The sequence below is a fragment of the Empidonax traillii genome, unplaced genomic scaffold (genome assembly GCF_003031625.1).
Source record: "Empidonax traillii isolate 1590-97213 ecotype Southwest subspecies unplaced genomic scaffold, ASM303162v1 scaffold19:size3308961, whole genome shotgun sequence".
In the NCBI taxonomy this organism is placed as follows: Eukaryota; Metazoa; Chordata; class Aves; order Passeriformes; family Tyrannidae; genus Empidonax; species Empidonax traillii.
The window spans coordinates 1,128,181-1,149,863 of NW_020955212.1; the positions used below are offsets into that span (position 1 = coordinate 1,128,181).

Consider the following 21,683-nt stretch of genomic DNA (forward strand, 5'->3'; position numbering starts at 1 on the left):
TGTTGTTCTTGCCATTGAAGTTGGGACCTTAATTGTGAGATACCCTCGTTTTAACCTTGTCAACAAAAATACGACACAGAGTCTGAATTTAATGAGTAGCATTTAGAAGTAGCATGCCTAGAAACACAGTCGGAGGATTCAAGATAATTTGACCCAAAAAAGCTAAGAGGCTTTGGGCATTAAAGCAGACTCTCAAATGTTTATCTTAGTGCAACAGTTTTGCCCTCAAAGCTACCCGGGGTGATTAATGCTTGCTGGAAAACATGCGCACAATACAGGGGGATAAAGACGGTAACTTTTAAATGCATCTCCTCCAGGGAAAGCAGATGAATTTTTAAAAACCTGCTTATTGTGACTACAAAGACGCCTTTAAGAAAATAAAGGAATGCAGTAGTTACAAAGGAAGGATGTAACTCAACTGCTAGGCAGAAAGCATGGGCTGCTCAAATTTGGCTATACCTTACTGAGGTGCTGGCACAAGAGAAACACAAGAGAGGCCAAACAGCAGAAAGATTCAACCTCTTTGTATTTCTAAGCTTTCTGGTCATGAACCAAATTCTTAACCCTTCAACACATAAATGCCTTAAGCCAATATAGCTAATTACTAAGGGAATATTTCCTCCTAATTTATAATAAAAATTTTAGATGCATAATACAATTTTATATGAGTCACACATGTAAATAACCAACTATATCAAAGAATACAAAACTATTCCTCATCAATGCTATATTTTTTTCTTTTATAAAGTTTGAAACACAAGACTTCTAAGTGTCCCAGTCTCAAGTGATAGAAATGACCTCAGCTATTTTATGAAACTAAACAATGTCACGTCAATGTTCTGTTGTGGCATAGCTGCCCTGCATACTTCAAAAACACAATAGGCCGGGAAATCAACCACCACCAAGTCCTGGTATCTCACCTAATGACAACTGCCAAACTGACAATACTTAGACTTTTCAGATGTCAGCAGATTAAACCATTTTCCATGAGAAAAGAACAGGAAAGTACACTTAGCACCTAATATCCCGGCTGTGGTGGCAAGGAACAGATTAGATAAATCAATTCAGGTACCACACCAGGGTGGAAGACCAGAAATTACCAAACTTTGCCAACTAGAACTTTTCCAAATTTGGTAACCAAGTCTGGATTTCATTGTGTTAGCAGAATGTTAAACTAGTCTCCAAGAAAAGGACTTTTTGTATCAATTCACATTATTTGGCCATCTATATACAGAGAACAAAAGGAGTCAGTTAAAGGCCTGAAGAAAATTATTCAACTATACTAATTGTCTTAAAGCAAATTTGCAAGCATCATTAACAAGCATCATGTTTTCCAAAAAGCTCATAAAATAAAATTACAGAAACACAGATTCACTGACTCCAGAGGCCAAAAGGACCTCCATGACAATTCAGCCAAATACTTCCTCTCATATGTAAAAGTTAAAACCTTTTTCTACCAAACCTGATTAGAATATATTAAGACATCTGCAAATTAACAACCTGTGTCCTTGGCCAAGAATAATGAGTTGTGGCACTTCTTGCCTAAGGATACTGTGGACCCTAAAGATAAAAATGGTTCAAAGGGGAACAGAACACTCTCATGGAACAAAAAATAACTGAAGATTACTAAACACAAAGAAACTACATCTGTCTTAGAAAAATCAAGAGCTAAAAATTACTGTAAAGTATGGTAGTTCCAGAAGGAAGCACACTACCTAGTTGTCGCATTTCCCTGTTCTTTCCTAGACATCTGTTTGTGGATGGTGGTAGACACGGCATACCATCTTTGACAAAAGGTTGTTTTGTCCCTGATACTCTCCATTTCTAATCTGAACCAACACTGACCAATTTTCTCAGGTACAAAATCGTGCCTCCTTTATGTAATGTCTGATTTCAGACACTGGACCACATTATGTTTTTATCAAGAAGGTTAAAAGGTCTCCCACTACACTTCCACACACAAGCAAATACACACCTACACCTACATAACAAGACATCTCTCGCCCCTTTTCTTGACAAACTAAATAAATCATCCCTAAATAATCCCTCCTATATTATGGCAGCAAAGGTTACAAACTACTGGTTCAGACTGTCACATAATTTAAGAGAATCATTTGTAGCTGTATTAAAAAGAACTGTTGATATTTGGACAAAAGGCTTTTAAATGTACCTATGGTAGATACAGATTTCTTCTCACATACACATCTTAAACGTGCATTAGCCAGAAAAGCTATCAGAGCTTAATCTCTGCAGACTTTCCTATCTTCATCTCCTGCATTCTTGGTGTGCCATTGCAGCTCCTTTCTGATTTCCTAATCATTTATATCAATTAAGAAATGTCACAATCAAGTTCCTCTGATAACACAAGTGCTACCAGTGCCTTCCTAAGGAAGCTGGCAGGTTGATTTGAGAGGGCAGACATGAAATGGAGCAAAAAGCAAGTCAAAACTTCTTTCTGACTGATGCCTGCTTCTAGCAAAGTAACTCAACACAGGGTCCTGCTTCTGTTGCCTGATATGGCATAGGGAGAAAAGAGGACTCAATCTCCCTTCCACTTGACACACAGAGGTCATCTCTGCTTCTTCTTCAGACACTGGACATCCTTTCATGCTCTGTTAAGGGATCAAATTTTCTGCAGTTCCTTATCATTTCCTAGTTTCATTTCAGTCAAGTAGTGTTCATCTTTGAATAATATATCTCCGCCATTGTTACACAATCCTTAGTGAAAATGTTACTTTCCCCACTTGTTACATCTATGAAATACATAGAATAAATTTGGCTGGTGCTGTTCTGCCACACATGCATATTCAACTTGGAGTTAGAGCACTTACATCTCTACAAGTGAGAGAGGTGGGACTTTTTGTTTTAACACTTGCATGACACTTTTACACAAAGAAAATCCCACATACAATTCAACGTGTTCCAGAAAACAAATAATGGATTTTATTTTCATCTTCCAAAGCAAATAGAAGAACACTCAGAAAACCTCTCTGACAAAATGTCACTCATTGAAAGTATTTTATCCTATAAATATGACCTTTCCTAATCCACAAAGAGCTTCAGCTATACCAGCTAGCTCAACATGGGGATGTTGGGCTGGATGACTTTTAGTTGCCCCAACCCACACCAATCTATAATTCTGTGATGTCATAAACTCTTAAAGATCATGTTTAAATACAGTCTAAATATCAATCTGGATAAAGGGCAAAATTATTTAAGACATTATAGCGAAATTCCTTATTTGTGGATACAGCAGACCTGAGAAAACAGGTGTTGACAAAGAACACACACAAGTGGGTAGTGTTTATTCTGATACAACAGAGAAACCTGTATAAGACATGACTATTTTTCAGCTGACACAGATGAACATATGCAGAGTTTGCAGAAGCCTTCTAATGCACTGGAGTTAAAACAAATAAACCCACCTTTGTTGGACCAGGCTGCTTCACATCCGTCTGTTCACTTGGAAGGTTTTCCTCAGCACAAATTTGACCACATTTAAATTTTTGAATTATCGCAAATTTTGAGAACAGCAAAGGAGATCAAGTGCACAAAACTAGGCTGCCAAATAATATGCATAAATTACAAGAATGCAAATGAAATATGAATTGATAATTTGTTCTAGAAAATTACGAGTGGCACAAAACCCCCAAGCCAAAATCCAAATGCTGCCATATGCTGTCCAGTTTGTGGGAACTCAGTGGCTCCTAGGGAACAGTAATTTGACTAAGAGTCAATCACTTGCACTACCTGCCAGGCAGGTGTCAAGAGACAGAGGCACTTAAAGACTGAAACCTTCTGCAATGCAGTTTTTCTCTATTTTTGGAGAAGGAAGAGCAACTCAGTCATGGTGCAAGCGTCATCACTAGCAACATGCAGACACAAACCTAATTTTAAATTTTTGCCTCCTTTTTCAGGGTTCTTGCTTTTTGATCTCTAGTTAGTCTCAGAAAGAGTTCACCCCATAGACAGGATGACAGGTTTTCTTGGGAGGAAGGGTGGTACTGGTATAATCAGGTAATATGTAAACATCTAAAATTTGGCGGAAATCATCATCTCTGAAAAGTTGAGATGCATTCTATCTACTGTCTTCCTGCCCGTACAGAAAGCTTTCCTGAGTCAAGTTTAATTATTTCAAATAAAATACCATTTCCTTTAAAAGGCCTATTGTTCTCACTGGGATCTTCTGAGGTGGCATAGGGAAAAGGATATTTAAATGGTGATAGGTGTGTAGGAGTCCACAGTTGCTTGAAAAAAATACTGTATTTTTTGTCATCAACTTCTATTCAGCTCTATAAAGGAAGTCATGAAAATATGGTAAGTGTAATCCTTGTGGGATTCTTTTCTTTTGAAGGAATTTTAACAAGAGAAGGTATTTATTTTTACTTTTTGCTCTAGTCCTTCACCTTCTCAGTAACAGGTACAACCACTACTTAGAAGTCTGTAACTACAGACACATGAATGTCCTGTTGAAAGCTGGCTACCAGAGTTCTTGAAATCAAATCTCACTGTGGCACTTTACTCTCATTTGCATGGGAAGTGGAATAGCCTGTTCCCTTGTATTCAAACCAGTACACATATAATTGGGATCCCCTCTGGGTTCTGAAACTATGAAAGCCTGGTGAAGCTGCAGTAGGCTTACAGTAGGAACAATTTTAACCTAGTTTTTACCCTATCCCCTTACTCCACATTTCCTTGTTAAGATCGTATCTTATCAACGACCTGGGATGTCAGGCGTAAAGAGAGCACTGAACTGACTGATGTTCATTCCACCACCAGGCTCTAAGTCAGGATTTGAAAAAGGTAGAATGGGTTATCCTTCCAGAGAGACTCAGCTGTTATGGAAACAGAACTTGATGGACAATTTTGCCCCTGGCAATAGCCACAGAGAATGCATGGATTGTTGAAAAAGAAAATTACACCTGCTGGGAAGTTGGTGCACTGTTCGTTTCTGTTCCCATTAAAAATATAAAAAAGTATCAGCTACCATCACATCTACATGTATCTAAAAGTTTATATTTATACTGTTAGCTCTCAAGGTTCCCACATTTAAAAGTTTAACTTATTTCCCACTAGACAGATTTGGTGTCATCTCACCTTCTGCTAAGTCACAAATGGGGACACAAAAACCTTCCTCCCAAATTAAGAGGCCTTTGTGTTTTTTTTTTTTTGTCCTTAAAGGACTATCATAAATTTTATTTTGCTAACGCTTTTATATTGAAAGTAATTTTCATTAACATACTCTCAAGCAAGCTCTGGCATTAAGAGAATTCATGTTTAAAATACACAGGTAAAACTATATTTGAGCACAATCTGTTCTATGACTGGGTGCAAGTCTTCCTGTGCTTAAAAAACTGTTACCAAAATACAATGGATCTTACTTGAATTATATCCCTGGTGTAACCAAACATATGTAAATGTTATACTGTCATGTCTTAAAGCATTCTGCCTATTCACTCTGAAAAAACTGCATTTGTGAACTTGCATTTACAAGTTTGGTCTCTTAAAAAAACTTAAAGCAAACAAACATGATTAGTAATGGTTCTATTTTAACATGAACTGTGAATTATGTCTGATTACACAAACCAGTGGGTCTACCAATAAAGGTGCAGTCACATATTTTTCTCAGAAAAAAATGAGCCTTCGTTAAAAAAAATTATTTCGTTTAGAAACAATATTATATTTAAGGACTTGTTTTGTGGGGCTGTGGCAAAACATAAAGCAAATAGTTCATTTCATCACATTGTGTTTTAACCTAAAATTAATGTTTAAGCTCAAGTTCTACCAGTCTTTCCTACAAGGTTGCTTTTGCAAATCTTTGATTATTCCAACGAGATCTTTTCACGTCAGCTACTTGTCCTTCTTCTTGTCTGACTGCAGCCTTACGTTTACTCAGCATTGACAGGGAGCATGGAACAAGCTTCTCCTTTTATTGCGAGTTTTGAGGCAAGTCCTGAACCTACAGGTCCCTCTAAATTCTGGCAATTACAGCAGAAATAATATAGTAATAAGGCAGAAAACCACAGAGTCTGTTTCAGCAAACTTCAAGAAAAAACAAAAACTGTCTTCAACTTCTGCTTTGCAAGACAAATAAGCAGGACATTAAGAATTAATGATTCAAGCTCTCCCAACGTTAAATAGTTAAAAAGTAAGATCCTGTTCTCTTCCTTCCCCCACCAAAGAAGAAGGGTAATTTCTGAGGCTCACTGATAATTCAAGCAGCTATACTGGCCCATCACACCCACAGTCACATTCTGAGACCCATCATACGTTAGCAATTAGAAAATCTCTGCAAGAACAACAGCTTGAAGAGCTGCGAGGAGCAAGTACAAACGTTACACGGTGCAGAAGACCCTTAAGTTAGCAGTACCTCTTTGTTTTGCTCTGAGCTAAAAAAAGCTGTTCTCAGAGAGAACACTCCAGCAGGGCAGGGGTCAGAATAGTGTATTCCTCCTGGAAAGGACATGATTAGTGCTAGCTGGTACTATTCCTAGGGGAAATGACAAGGTTCAGCAATTGCAGTCAGAAACCAGAAAGCTTTGTAATTACTAGAGCTTCTGCAGTGCTGTGAATTGCAATGTTAAAGCACTGAAATTACTTGAAGCAGAAGGTTTTCACTGGACAGAACAGGAACTTTTGCATGCCAGAATACCTGCAGAAAGAAGGAGAGTGTTTAAGCTTTCAAAGCTTTCATATCACTACACCTGGCGAACAAACACCAGTCTCTCTTTGTCATTGTCTCATCATCTTTTTCAGGAAAAAGCTAATTAACACACTGCAAGAAGTGTTTTGAAGAAGCCTTTGGTCAATGAAGATGATGCAGAGATCAGTCACAGCATTCTTCATGTCTTTCATTTCCTTGAGAGGGAACTGAGAAAGGAGACCATTTTCAGGAAATGCTTGACATCACTGGAGAAATCCTACTGAAAGTTGCACCTACTGTTGCTTCAAAAAACTTGTTAATCTGCTGGAAATCATTTAGAAAGAGCACTACTGACTTACAAACACCTAGATCTCACTCTAAAGCAACTGAAGCAATTGTTTATTGATATCCAGACTATACCATTGCCTTTAAACAATTGTATGTGGACAGTGCAACTACCAAGGGAGACACTGCGTGAAAGAGCAAAAGGTCTTTTTACACTTGGCCCAGGCTGAGTAACTACACTGCTTTATCTCTCTCTAAACAGAAATACACCAGGGAGAAGAAGGGAAGCTTATTTTCACGGCTGGTGTTCAAGAAGCTTGACCCTTTCCATTGCTGTCAGCTGAGGAAAGATGACAGCTGTCAAACAGGTGACCCTTTGCTCACGAGCATGTCACCTGTCTGGAGTCTCCTTCTGGTGGAACATTTACAGATGGACACCAGATATCTAACAGATGGACGCACTTCTTCAGAGGAAGCACTGAAAGGTTTCACATATCAGAAGGAAAAGGCGTTCCTGTTAAAAGACAGTGGCCACCAATGGCTAGAACACTAAGGAAGGAAGCCAGAGCACAGGGATGACAGGAAGTTTATACATTAGGTCCCCTTGGAAGTAAGGGCAAGGGGTGGGGAGGAAACTGGGAAGGGATGCACAGAGCAAAAAATGATGCACATCTGCATTTCTGGTCCAGCTTAAGGACAGTTTTTTCCCCTCTGAAAAAAGCCAATTCTTGCACTAAAATGTAATTCTCTATTGTTGCTATCAGAGCTATGTGTATTTTGCTGAGACAGTGGAGAAGGAGATAAAATAAGGAAAAAAATCTTTACTCAATTTACATAGTTCAGATGTTTTAATGCAAAAGTACTACAAAAAACACAATCATTTTTACTTCAATAAATTTCCATTTTCAGAGCTAGTATTGATGCTGTATAACGAGTTGCACTTTGTGAAATGATAGGCCATTCCCCATCATTTAAAACTTCATCCTTCCTTGAAAAATATTTATTAGACATCCTGCTGGAGCTGTTACTCTCTGTATTTCATGATCAGAAAATAATTACTATATTATTTTTATAATATATAATTATTTTTCCCTAGTTTGTCTCTCATTTGCTTTGCCTGAGTCTAGTTTCAGTGCAGAAAAAAGGTATTTATTTGATGTTTGCCTGAACTGGAAGAAGGTAATACTGGGCAGATCTCCTAATACTTGAAAATGTGACTGTAGTCAAGTCCACAAAATGCAAGTTCTGCTGCTTAATCTGTGATTGTCTTGTGTTTCTAGAACTTGGACCTTTTATAAGAATATACTGTTAACCCTTTTCTCCAACAAGGAGGGCCTTCTGTCTATTCATAAAGCTTTAATCTATCCAGAAGCTGTCACTGCCCTGAAAATGCTAGACATGAGTGACCTCACACGAATTTTACATCATTGGTCCAGTGTATGATGCAAGGGCTCCTCACCCACTTTACCAGACAGCTACTTCCCTAAGAGGGATCACAATGCTCACCAGAAAAGGGCCCATCACTCCAGTGGCAGACAGTACCCATTTCTAGTTGCCCATTTATTCAGGTTTTCTTGCTGGTGACAACACTTTAGGGAGTGTGAAAGGAATCATTCCTGCTCCTCTTCCAAAAATCTGGATATTCTCTTCGGCCCTCCATAAAAAGTTTACATTTGTTTATTCTCTGCCCCACCCTCCCCCCCACAAATAGAGTCTACCCAACCTCCTCTATCATTCTTCACACTGAAGGACATCAGGGAAATCTGAAAGGAGGTCTAGAGATGTAGCATGTTTCCCAGTCTAGATTATTATGAGCCCTTCAACAGTCTTAACACAAACTATGTAAAGAAATGTTTGAAATAAACATTACAGAAGTTCCTGAAAAGCTTTCTTAAAGTTTGAGAACTTCAAAACAAGACTGACATTCCAATATAAAATGAATTTTTTTTTTATTATGGCATTTTTCACTCTATAGCAGGTTTTCTTTTTTAAAAGCTCTAACGATGACTGCTCATCTCTATTAGAGAACTGAGACACTCTATTCCCTAAAATCCCTTTCAAATAGACACTCAAGTCTTCAAACGGATTTGAACAGAGAATAGTTACAGTCCCACTGCACCAGGTTAGAAAGCAATTAGCTTAGCATTAATGAAAATGTAAAGGTACTCACACTATCTAAAGTTAAGGATCCCAAGCAAAATCAATAGAACTACTCAAAACAGCTGTATTAGGAGATCTTCTCCCCATGCACTACATATGAAGCCTAATAATCTACTTTGGCATCTCAGAGGTTTACAGTCTGCCATTGTAAATACCCTTCTAGTAGCAACATCCTGAGATAGCAGTGCTCTAAAAGATCATGTGGCAAAACACAATGGACTGCACGTCTGGATAGCATCAAGAAAGGAATGCAATGCATACTTACACAAAAGTGTATGGGCCACTTTTTCCATAACATTTGATCCCACAACAGACATTTATGCCTGGTTTTTTTAAGAGTTATTTTGGGGGATTTTGTTGTTCTTGTTTTTTGCTTGAAAGTAAAATATATGGTATAAATTACCACGCTGACTCTCAGTAGGAGGAGGAACTAGAAAATCTGCTTCTAAAATAAATGCTTCCGTATCTTTTTGCACCATCCATGTATTACTTTTAAATGCAGATATTTTTCACTCAAAAAATCCCTTAAAGAACAAAAAAAAAAGCCCAAATATCTACATGTCTATGGGATACATAGCACAGCATCAATCAGAGGAAATCTAGAAAGGTGATGGCAGGCACTTGTGTTTAAAGTACCTACCAAGGCACCTGAAACCCAGCCAATAGTCTTCCCAGATCCTGTAGGAAGCTTGAAAGTATAGGTGAGAACCAGAGCAGGCTTCTGGTTCTTGCTGAAATTCAGAGTAACTTTTACTTTTCACTACTGAATTAATGAAGCAACCTGGAAGAACTGGGAATCAGGCATGTTTTATTGTAGGAATACACAGATGTAAGGACAGGAGATGAAGACCCTACTGCTGACAGTGCACTCATATTGAAAGAGACTCTGTATTCCAATTGGAACATAAAAACCCAAGGTGACTGACTATATTCACTTGACCTTAAGTTTCTGGCAGATGACCTATTTTTGCTGGTCTACAAAATGAAAACAGAAAGAACAACTGAAATAGAAATGTAGTCCTGTTCCTTTTAATACTATCTAAAAACCACATGAGACCCCGACCAACTCTTGTTAACTTCACATCAACATACTAGAGAAAAGCAAAACACAACAATCAGGCATTAGATTCAATTGTAATTTGGATTTTGTTTGTTATGGCTGATTATGAAAGACAGCACTGACCTCAATAGAGATGTTCTAGAATCAGACAAAACTGTAGGATTTTAACTAGAAAAGGCAGTGTATTGTTTACAGGCTTAGTTTGTTCAGAATCAAGAGATCATTTTGTCACATGCAGCTACAGTGGATGCTTTAAAAAGTAACCTTCCATTTTATAAAGATAACAGTATAAAGGAGTTTACACATGTGTATGTGGAGCACACAAAGAATAAGTTCATGCAAAACCATGCTCTGCAGTGTGAAAATATCTTAAATAACAACAAACAGGTGAACCAGTCTCTGCATCCCAGTGTTGGGGAGGTTTCTGTTTTCCGATATGTAAGATAGTTTAGAAATCCTATCTAGCGTGGTACAGTCAGAAACTCCTAGAGAATGCTGCCATTGCAAAACCAGCTCTGTAGAAGCTCTGTATCCTACTGAAGCCAGTCAATTCTTCATCTCTTGTGATCTCCACCACTCTCAGTATGGAATCATTTGTTAAAACAGAAATTCTCAGTAAAACAATCTGGTTCCTTATTTTCCTAAATTGCTTTGGAATGCCTGTTAAGTATATTGTAAAATATACTTTTTTTAATGCAACAAAATGAGAATATTGTATGGTCAGTAAAATAAGGCAACATTACATACCCTCACCCATACTTAGTTCACAACACAATTATTTCAAACATGTTCAGCCTGATTAATATTTGAACCAAGTTAACTGTTTACTTGTGGTGGTATTTCAGCAATGACAGAAATCCTAGTGTTGCAATAACAAACACCTCCAGGGGATGAAATGAGGTTTCATAAAGCCCAATGTCCTTTAAAAGTGACAATATAAACAAAGTATGTTTGCACACACAAGGACAACAGACATTACAAGTCGCTACATTACTAGCTATACCAGGAATTTCAAGATGTCTGAAAAGGAAGATTATTTTCCTGATGCTTTCACACGTTAGTGTGTTGAAATGGCAGATAAATAGGTTAAAACTCTCTGCTCCACTTAAGCAATGATGGATTAACAGAAAATGAAGCAGTCCCTGAAATGCTCTTACCTGTTGTTTGAGAGCCTCTAGAGATTCAAATTCCAATTTGGCGAGTTTCATCTGGATATCTCTTGGTTTATCCGGAATTACAAATGCCATGATAAACTTTATCGCGAGTAGCAAGTGCTGGAAAAAAAAGCAAAAAGAAAAACATTCTTCCATAGAGTTTGAAGCATGGAGAGAACAGCATAATATTAATTCCAAGTTTTAGTAATAGAGGTATAAACAATGATTTCTCATGACATGTACAACACAGACAGCTTTATTATAACCACATTAGATCTCAGCTACTCTGTATTTTTTCTATTTACAGTCATTCACAATTTGAATATAAACATAGTTTGGCTTATTTTCATAATAATCCTATTTTGGCTATATACTATAAATTTCTAAATCAATTTTGTATTTGTGATTCCAGGCAAAATAATAGCTTTTAAAACATATTATTGGTGCATCAAAATTGAAATATGGCACCCAGCAAATACAGTTTCATCGTGAATTTTAAATGTGCATGTATATACACATATATAATTACATATAGTAGGATGCAATTATAGCAGCACGCATACATGCATGCACACAAATATTATGTCTTTCATGATACCAATGAAACAAGCTATTGTAAAAATAGGAACAACTTCTGCCTTAGAGAAGTTATTGAAACGTAAAAGCACTTCTGAGAAAGCGTCAGAAGAGAACAAAACAAAATAAAATACGACCCTTAAAGAAGTGGCACACTCACGAATAGCAACTTTCGGGAAATGGAGAAACATTCCAAGTATAGGAAACCAAATTAGTCATAATTTATTGCAAAAGATTATAATCTTACTTAAGAGAAAACAGGCATGAAGTCACTGACCAGTTTTTAGATTTCACTTAAATATGCACTATTCTCCTCATCTCACCAAAACCAAGTGCCAAACTGCCAAGTCAGTGGTTTTGTTTCTTCATTTATGTCAACCATAATCTAAATAATAATTTAACCTTCTTCTATCAAGGGCTGAGCTAACATAGGCTGCATTTTTGCAAGCAGGAACGTGGTCCTAGCTGAGAAAACCCTGACCAAGATAAGGCAACACTTAAATATGTGCTTAACTTCAAGCACCTGCTTAAGTTCCACTGACATGATGATACTCATGGAGGTGCTTACACTCAGATTGCATGTCCAAGCTACTTAGCAAATTCCCCTGATTTTTATTTTTTTTATAAAATGGAGCAGATCAGTGTTCCTTTCTGAAACACATTTTGCTGAACTGTAAGATCTTGATGGACTTGGGCACCTGAATAACAATGTAACAGATTCAAAATCCCTGAGATTCTGAATTACGTAAGCAAGAAGCTAACAAAGACACTACAGACCTCACAGCAGTGGTAGTGAAACGCTAAACAAGCCAAGTCCAATAAGTAAGAGTCAAAGTAGAAAGTCAGATAATGGTAACAAGTAAGAGAACAGTAACAAAGAGCCATATGTTCAATTATTTTTTAAAATGTATTACAGAAACACAGTAGGTCTAGGAAACAAACAGTGCAAGGATAATGTTTATTTGTGCTAGAGATACACAGCAATAAAACATGTATCAGAGCCAGCTTCAGAGGAACCTTTTTAAATGCAAAAAGGTAAAATGCCAAAGACAATAACAAACCAAACAATACTCCAGCGCAGAACAGAATCATAAATAATCACAGGTTGAAGGGCAAAAACTAATCTACAGATAAAATTTTGGCATGGAAATGTGAAAATAAAGAAGTCACACTGGGAATAACTCAAAACTAAATAACAGGATTAGGCTAAAAATCTTATACTTGAGAAAAAACTAGCAAAAACTGAGAGATCTGGAGAGGGATTTTTATTTGAAGAGTTACAATGAACAGTTAAAAAAAGGCCTAGCATCACACAATGGCGTTTTTAGCTGCCTGAAGTCCTTTGGACTGGGGTTCATCTCACAATGCTTAGCAAAAGAAAAAGATTGTATTTTTTTTTGCCATATTAAAGAGTGAGAATCAAATGTTGGAACTGTAGTTATTGAAGCACTGCTGCTTGAAGAGCTTGGAAAACATAATCCAAACTAGTAACTTTACACAGAGACTTCAAAATAGCTCCAAATGTAAACAATTTTTAAGAAAATAAATAAATTTCAAGGAAATGTAAATAATATTATGGAAACTTTTCCCCTTTCTGATACAGATGACGAGGGAATAGAGGAGATATCTTCAAGCCAGAGAGGGATCAAAAGTTGGAGCACACATATGAAAAGCCACTACTGCTTGCCCCACTGTCACTCTCTTTCCTAGGCATCCACTGTGAGCCACAGTAAAAAAAAAAAAAAAAAAAAAGATTATAGAGTTAGGTAGATGTTTGGTTAACCCCTTCAAAAATGGATTTTTTTATGTTCCCTTCCTTCCCATCAAAACAAAGCTTTACCAGTCATAAAGTGCTCCGACTGCACGGGTTGTCCCTGTGTGCAAGACTTGTGACCTCAGAAAACATATTGGACTTGACAGATTGGAAAGGGAGTTCAAGCCCACCACATAACTCCTGTGAACTTGAAGAAAAAACCATAAGAGCAACAGCCTTCCTTGGATAACATTTCTAGCTGTTGCTATTTGCAATTTCGGAGGCATATTAATAAAATTGTCAAGGTAACTGGCAGACATAATGAATGTGGGCCATATGATCCACCAAAAAAAAAAATCTTTAGGAGAAATGTATCTATTTTATTAGCAGTTTATATTGCATTTTGAAATTCAAATTTTGAAATTTCACAAAGGTAATGGAAGTAGTTAGAATGTAATAGAGAAACTGAAGGAAAAAGCAGAGAGGACTGGTTGAGTTCATTATATCATTCACATGCCATACTGATTTCTGAATCTTGTATTAGTATAATTCCTGCAAGACACCTGATTTCAGAAAATAAATGCACAATATATATCACCAGGAAGCAGCAAGATTTGCTTTTGTTACATATACACTAGTATGAATACGTTATAAAACCAAAATACTGAAGTTTATCAACATTTGCTACACTAGTGTGAATGTATTTGTTCAATACTAAAATTTCTTCACAGAGCTGACTTGGGTTTTTTGTTTTGGTTTGGGTTTTTTGACTTTTTTTTTTTTTAATTTTGTTGTTGTTTCTTTGGGTTTTTTTTGTTTGTTTTTTTTTTTCGTCTTTGGGGGAAGGGGTTGTGTTAAACCAGGTTATAAATCCAACCATTATTTCTAACTGCAACCATTAAAAAGCAGTGCTGTTTCCAAGAAAATGCCCTTTATGATTACAAGAGGACTATTACACTGCGAGAAAAACTCAGGGTAACATTCCCACAAGCTGTAAGCTCTCCAATGCCAACAGCAAAGTCCCCTCTTATTTTGCAATCTGCCAACTGGGCACAGAAACAGCACTGAATCTCTTCCTCCTGATAAATGCAGTGCCATCGAACTCTTTGTGGTCCTGTGCCAGGTGCTGAGAGAGCCAGAAGAACTATTCTGTTCTGCAAAGCCACTGACAAGAGTGGAGGCAGCAGCTGTGTTTGGCACCAGTGGGTCCCCAACCTCGCCTCTTCTAAAACAGAAAATGCAAATAAGGGTTAAATTCCTGGAATTATGAACAGCTAATTTGATTTCTATAGTGGTTTTACGGCAGTAATTCCTGACAAAATCTACTCAACCAAAGTAAAAAAAAAAAAAAAAAAGAAAGAAAAAGAAGAACAAAAAAGAATGTAAGCAGTAGCTGTGTTGCTGATAAAGAGCACATCAAATGTCAGCTTGGACAGACTTTAATAAAATTTTGCATCAAAAGGCTATTTTAGAATCTAATGTTTATTGAAACTTTCACATAAAACCAGAAATGTGGGTCTAAGCCAGCCTAGAACTAGCACATACTATGACACAAGGTAGTCACTGGTTACTAACTCTGCACAGGTGAAGAACCCTACACAAAAGCCAACACCTGAGAGTGGCACATCACTTGGAACCTCTGTTCTCTATTGGCATATGCAAAATGCCTTTGCCAAAGGAAAGTATCAGTGCAAGATCATGTTGCTGTCAGATAGAAGGCAGGGAGATCATTAGCTTCTTTGCTTAGGACTCTGGATCACAGCATTCTGACATTAAACTAAGCCAAGATCAAACACTAAGAACAGACTTAAAAAAAAAAAAAAAAAAAAAAAAAAAAAAAAAAAAAAAAAAAAAAAAAAAAAAAAAAAAAAAAAAAAAAAAAAAAAAAAAAAAAAAAAAAAAAAAAAAAAAAAAAAAAAAAAAAAAAAAAAAAAAAAAAAAAAAAAAAGACCCAAACCAACTTCTGTCCTTTTGTGGCAACAGTTTTTAGCTTTGAGGGTCTTGCATCTTTCCGAGAGAATAATAAGAGGCAAGAAGAGAGTGAAAAATAAGTCTGTCAAGGGAGCAATATAGGCAAAGAAAAATTTTCATAAAGCTCAGGAAGTTCAATTAAATTAAATTGTCTTTAATAGACAGCAATAAATTTATGAGCAAATATTTCTGCAATACATAAGAAGAAGGCATAACTAAACTTTCCTTCCCTCTTTTAGACTGAATTTGCTTCAAGACAGAGTCTTGCTAATGGAGCAGAATTATTACAGCTGAGGGACTTTAAAAGGGCCTTTTTTCTGCTACTCTGGTAAATGCTGCTTTTAAAATCACATATCCCATATATTATTATGGAATTTTTCTTTCAAAATTTCATTTTATCCACAGACATGTCCAAAATCCTGCAGGAGGGAAGAAAATGATAAAAAAATTATTTCATGTTGGTCCTATTTCAAGTCTTCTTCACCTCTCCCTTTCAGCTTGAGACTGTGTGTTCTCTTCCCACAGACATAAACAAGCACACACTTAAGAGTCCTGAAGCCTGCCACAATCTGTAAGCTCCATCTACCTTATTTATTCCCAAAGCAGCATAACCCATCTGTCCCTCATTTCAGCCAGAACAAGTTTTCTTCTCCTTCCTGCTGAAATTCCAGGGAAACGCTTAGGACTCAAGTGCAGCCTTCCTGCCTCTGATCCAATACCTCTTGCCACTCCAACACAGTGATATCTGTCTCAGCTCTCAACTGGGATATGCTAAGTAGAGGTGAAAAGTTCATGTTGATGCGCTCCCTTAAGTCTCTACAAAGCACATAGACCAAAGATGTTTCAGGAACTTGTATCTTTACCAAGTTTGGGCAGTTTTCTCATAGGAGCACCATAAAGCACGTTCTTTAGATCAGAGTGAGACTTCTGTCAACCTTCACATTGCTGCTTCAGAGCACAGATACAATGCCTCTTTCCAACATAATAATCTCATTTTTATATATTTATAAATAGGCTATTTTTATATATATATATTTTTTATTGCTAGAACTTCAGCTTTCATAAAAGGTGGAAGGCGTTTATGTAAAAATGCGAAACCTCAAAACTCCCACCAACCCATCCAGCAGGGTTAGGCCTGTCCCATTAAAGTGTGGCTGAGACAGATGCGAGTGAACAGAAGCTTATTATAAAACGCGTCAGAAAGCGTAAGCAGAGACAGCATTATCCGGTCCATTTATTATCTGTAACAGAACATCCATTTCCTCCTCTTAGACGATGAACACACACACACAAACCTGCAAAGGCTGCCCAAGGAAAACAGGCAACTACATTTCTGACAGAACATTTCCTAGACCATCAGAGGAGTGCGAGCAAATCACCCATCTCCTACTAATCACACAAGTACATTTGTGAAGCTTAGCCCTGCTCAGTGTTTAGTTTTAAGTCTATGAATATATTTATGGTCAGAAAAACATTTAAGCCTGAAAATGCCCAAGTCATTTGCTGAATCTGGATCTTAAAATTCAACTGCTGAATCACAATGCCTTTTTTTTTTTTTCCCCTGAGGGTGCCTGGATGTGGCATGTACTAAATGCATGTGTTTGAAAGGGAGAACGCTGGCTAGGCACAGTGTCTCCTCACACTTACACTTCAAAATTTATTTTAGTTAGTGCAGAAATCCTGGTACTTTTATTACCAATCCAATTTATTACCAATTACCAATGTAAAACAAGTGGAAATCTATGCTGGAAAAGATACCAGGCTTCAATATGCAGTTCTGAGGTATAATTCAATCATAAGTATTAAGACACAGCATGAGAATCAGGGTTCATTTTAGCAGGTCTGGCCTCTAGGAGCACTGAAACATGTCTCTTTCCTTAGTCTTGGTCTTATGCCTCCAGACTACTGAATTGGTTTCTTTCAGAAGAAGTAAATTCATTCTAAATACTGCAACTGCTTCATATACTATCAAAATGGAAAAGAGAAGACATTCCCAGACCAGCACCCCCGAGCAAGTGACTAACGTGTAAGACAACAAGAAAGGTATTGGTTTTTTGGTTTTTTTTTTAAGAAAAAGTAAAGATAATCTCTATGGAAGCAGACTCTGTGCTCATGGTTTCAGGAAGCAACTGCAGAAGCAATGAGTTAAGCAAAGCAAAAAATAAAATATTGCAAACATCATCTCCCAGTGAGGAAGCTGGTCTCTTTTGACCTTACATATTTTTGTACTCTCCTTCTGTTTTCAGAAAAGGTTCTGCTGGAAAGCACACAAAGCAAGCCATTCCTTATTTCTGAAACTCAGTCCTGCTCTTGGGCAGCCTTAGGAAGTATTTGAACCAGATACAAATTTAAATATAAGTCATCAGCGGAAGACTATTAAATAAATAAATATTCTACCAAAAGACATACTAATAAACTTGAAAGCATAAGTAATCTGATCAATTACACGGTTGTGACTATTTTGCTGTCTTAGAGCACATTATGCTTTCTAGTAATTCAATAATTTTTAAAAACCATATTTTCTAATTATCTATAGTTTATTTTTACTAATGTTTAAACTGTAGCTGTTACACATCATATTCAGATCACTAATGAACTGAATCATTATCTGGTTTTATTAGACTTTTTGAAAGACTTCGAAGCCCAACTGTTCTCTGTAATTTTCTCCAACAGTAACAATTAAGATGTGAGGCAGCCCAAAATCTGTAGAAATTTTGTCTCCAACTTATTTGACACTGCAAAAAAGCAACTAGTTCATTACTTCTCACCACTGACATATTTGTTCAAGGCTTTTTATAGATCTTTGACACTAGAACTTTAAGCCAACTTTCAGATTCGTTCTTCAAGACTGAAACATGAAAAAAATAAGGGCAAAAGCTAGTAGGAAGGGTGTTTTACTTGCATACCCAAGTAGCATTTTCCCCCCTCTCCAGGCAAACTGTCATTTTTGTATCTATCACTACAAATTAAGGATTCAGAAGGTTCTAGAAACACCTGCTGAAAGGAAAAAATTCTAAATAAAAAATCTTCTGATAGGAGTCTTGTACAGAGACTTCTAACTGCAGTTTGGGAAAAAAAAAAAAAACCAGCTACCCTAATAATCTTGTTGTATAAACACAGCATATTCTGTGATCCAAAGTATTTTATGACACAGCACACTTGCAAAACTGTGTGTATAAAAGTCTCTATAAAACTACAGTATACACAAATGAGCATTTCAGAAATGTTACAACAACATGATTTTTCTCACATTGTTTCATTCTGTAGTCAATTCAAAAGACATAAAAAAAACCACTGTAGGTGTAAATTTGTCTTGGACCTTGTAAGTATTTGCTAATGGTTAATTTTGCAGTAACCCAACAGTCTTGAAAGCACTGTGATAATGCACCCATCTCTATGTTACCATTTGATAATCCTGAAATGTTTTGGCACAATGCTTATCTCAATTTGTGGCCAGCGTTTAATAGGAACTGGGGTAAGAGTTGCCAACAGCCAAATTAGCTAATGCTGAATGTAATGAACAGCAGAGCTTTGATCATGCTCTGAAATAAATTCTAAGTGAAGAGTGGAAAGAAGGATGCCCATGGAATTAAAATTGACAGTATGATTAATAGCAAGCCATAGGAAGTGCCTCTTAGCTGATTGCTAACATTACATATTGGCTCCCGTTCTGACAGGTATAGTTTATTGTCAAAATGCCCTAACGTTCCACATCAAGGAAGGGAGGAAAAAAAATTGCCATTTTCTATTAATCTACAAAACTTACACTTCTTTTCACATTTAAGTCATACATTTTTCTCTATGGAAAAAAAAAAAGTACAAGTAAATTACATCACATGTCATTGTACTTATGCATTGTAAGGAATCCTCTTTGTCAGGGCTCTGAAATTCCTTCTTGGTTACCTGACCGGATAACCTGTGATTAGTAAGGAGATAAGAAGCATTATTTCTGTCAAGGGCTTGAAACTACTGTAAGTCAGCTCAGTGATAAACAGAAACTGTCACCTACCGCAAGTATCACAGATTTTAAGAACTCTTTACTCCTGCCTCAATCAAACCTCATTTGTCCTAGTTCAAGCCACAGTGGACAGGTATAAAACTCACAACTGATTTTTGGACAGACTCAGTAAATATATTAAAATGTACACATGTGAAAGCAAATCCACTATACTTCAGTGAGCCTTACAGATGGTTTTCCCAAAGTTTTATGCTGGTTCTGGAGACTGAAAGACAATTAGACTTGTCAATCTGACATTTTTCTTCAATTTATGCTAGAAAAAGGTGATGTTGCACCTATATTAGAATTTAAACTATTTTAAACATTGAAATCGATGTTTTTGTCTGTCACCTTGACAACAAGAATAAAAATGGTAACTGGGGTTTAGTTTTTAAGAGCAAAGTCTCAGTCAGTTATTCTTCAAACAAGATAAACACTTTAGCTTTTAACTTTGAGTAACAGGTTTTCCAAGCAGATGCACTGCACTGTATTTACAGCTATTTGCTTATTCCTCTCGCAACTCCCTGGCTTTACATGCAAGTCTTATGATGTTTTTGAAGCTGATTCACAAGAACAATCATCCTACTGAAAATCTCTTCGTGTCACAACTCCAAGATAAATAAAGAACTGTAACTGAATAAACATATTTTAAACAAAACATAGTGTTTTACCACACTGCAAATGCATCTTTATTGAATGATTCAAAATTTTATTGTAACACACAGCTTTCTTCCTACTGTATTGTATTCATCCTATTTTAAGAAGCTTGCTTTGTTCTGTGTAAGCTAGTAGTAAGTAAATTCTGTAGAACATGGCACATTTTTAATCTGGACCAAAAGGTGAATCATGTAATATTATTTAATGATCAAAATGTCACATCCATGACTCAATAGAGAAAAACAAACGTTATTGCAATATATCATACCTTAAGATGCAGATTAATTGTTGTCTCTATTCCTGTGCAACTTTAATCAAAACAAATTAATTGAAATGGGTCCAATAAAACTAGCTCATCTAAACCAATTGTGTAGGGAACAATCAAACTAACAGTCTTCATACTGGAAACTCATCACCTGCATTTTTTCCTGTAAAAACGACAGGGTTTTCTTCATCAGAACTATGCAGAGTCAAATAATCCTTTTCTTTTCAATAAAGGTCAGGAGAAAAGCTTTCCATTCAGCTGGAGTATTTTAATTAAACATTGCAGCAGGTGTTTGGATATGCTGCCAACTCCTAAAAAGCTTTCATAAAAACCGTTTCTTTAAAAAAATAAAGACCTGTACATCCTCCTCAAGCCCTCTTTATATGTCTGTTCTTTGAATAGGTATTCATAAAATTATGTGCCATTTTCTCTGTTTTGGAACACCAGTACCTGCCCTTGCTATAAAAAGATTTCTTCATCAAAGCTGCTGGAAGCGAGCCATGCAATTCTCACATCAACTTTTATGGCCACGGCAGATCCCTGCAACAGAGCACAGCCCAGAGCTGTGCCTTAGCTGCTGACCTTCAGCTTTTTGGGAACATAATTGGTCTGTTCAAGCTGACAAAAAGAGAATCTTTAACTATGAGCCAAATTCACTTTTGAGACAAAACAACACTGCAGTTAAAGCAGAACTCTTTGTAAGTCATATGCATGTAATCGAGTTTTGCAGTAATAACATACCTTCCAACTTTATGGACTCCCACAAAAGCAGTCGAAGGAACACTTCCAGAACTGCTTATGTTCTTAAGGAATGCAAAGCCCATTGAAAGGCGTAGACTTCAGAAGAGTGGTGGGAGGAAACAGAGTGGAAGAGAGGAAGAACAAGGTATGTTCTCCACAGTGGCAGTCAGTGATTCCATCAAGTCATTCTATCAGCTGAGAATGTGAGTCAGAATGTGAATCCCAATATAAAGACTAGAGAGGAGTAATTCCTATACACTGGTATAGACATAGTTTCGTCAGTGCTGTACTGTTCTCCAAAACTAGACTTCTATCAGCACAAATACAATGCTTATGGCTTGACAAATTCTGTGACATCTCAAAAAAAAAAATCACATTTGCATCAAGAAGAGGTTCTCAGTTGAATTCTGATGTATGAGGA

At 36.7% G+C, this 21,683-nt stretch overlaps 1 protein-coding gene across 1 annotated transcript in view; it reads right to left on the reverse strand.

Moving 5' to 3' along the window:
- ANO10 (anoctamin 10) overlaps positions 1-21,683 on the reverse strand; it is a 123,116-nt gene that overhangs the window by 30,825 nt on the left and 70,608 nt on the right. Inside the window, exon 12 of the mRNA XM_027897559.1 lies at positions 11,306-11,422. Within this exon, the coding sequence (XP_027753360.1) occupies positions 11,306-11,422 (117 nt within the window). The remainder of the gene's footprint in view (positions 1-11,305; positions 11,423-21,683) is intronic.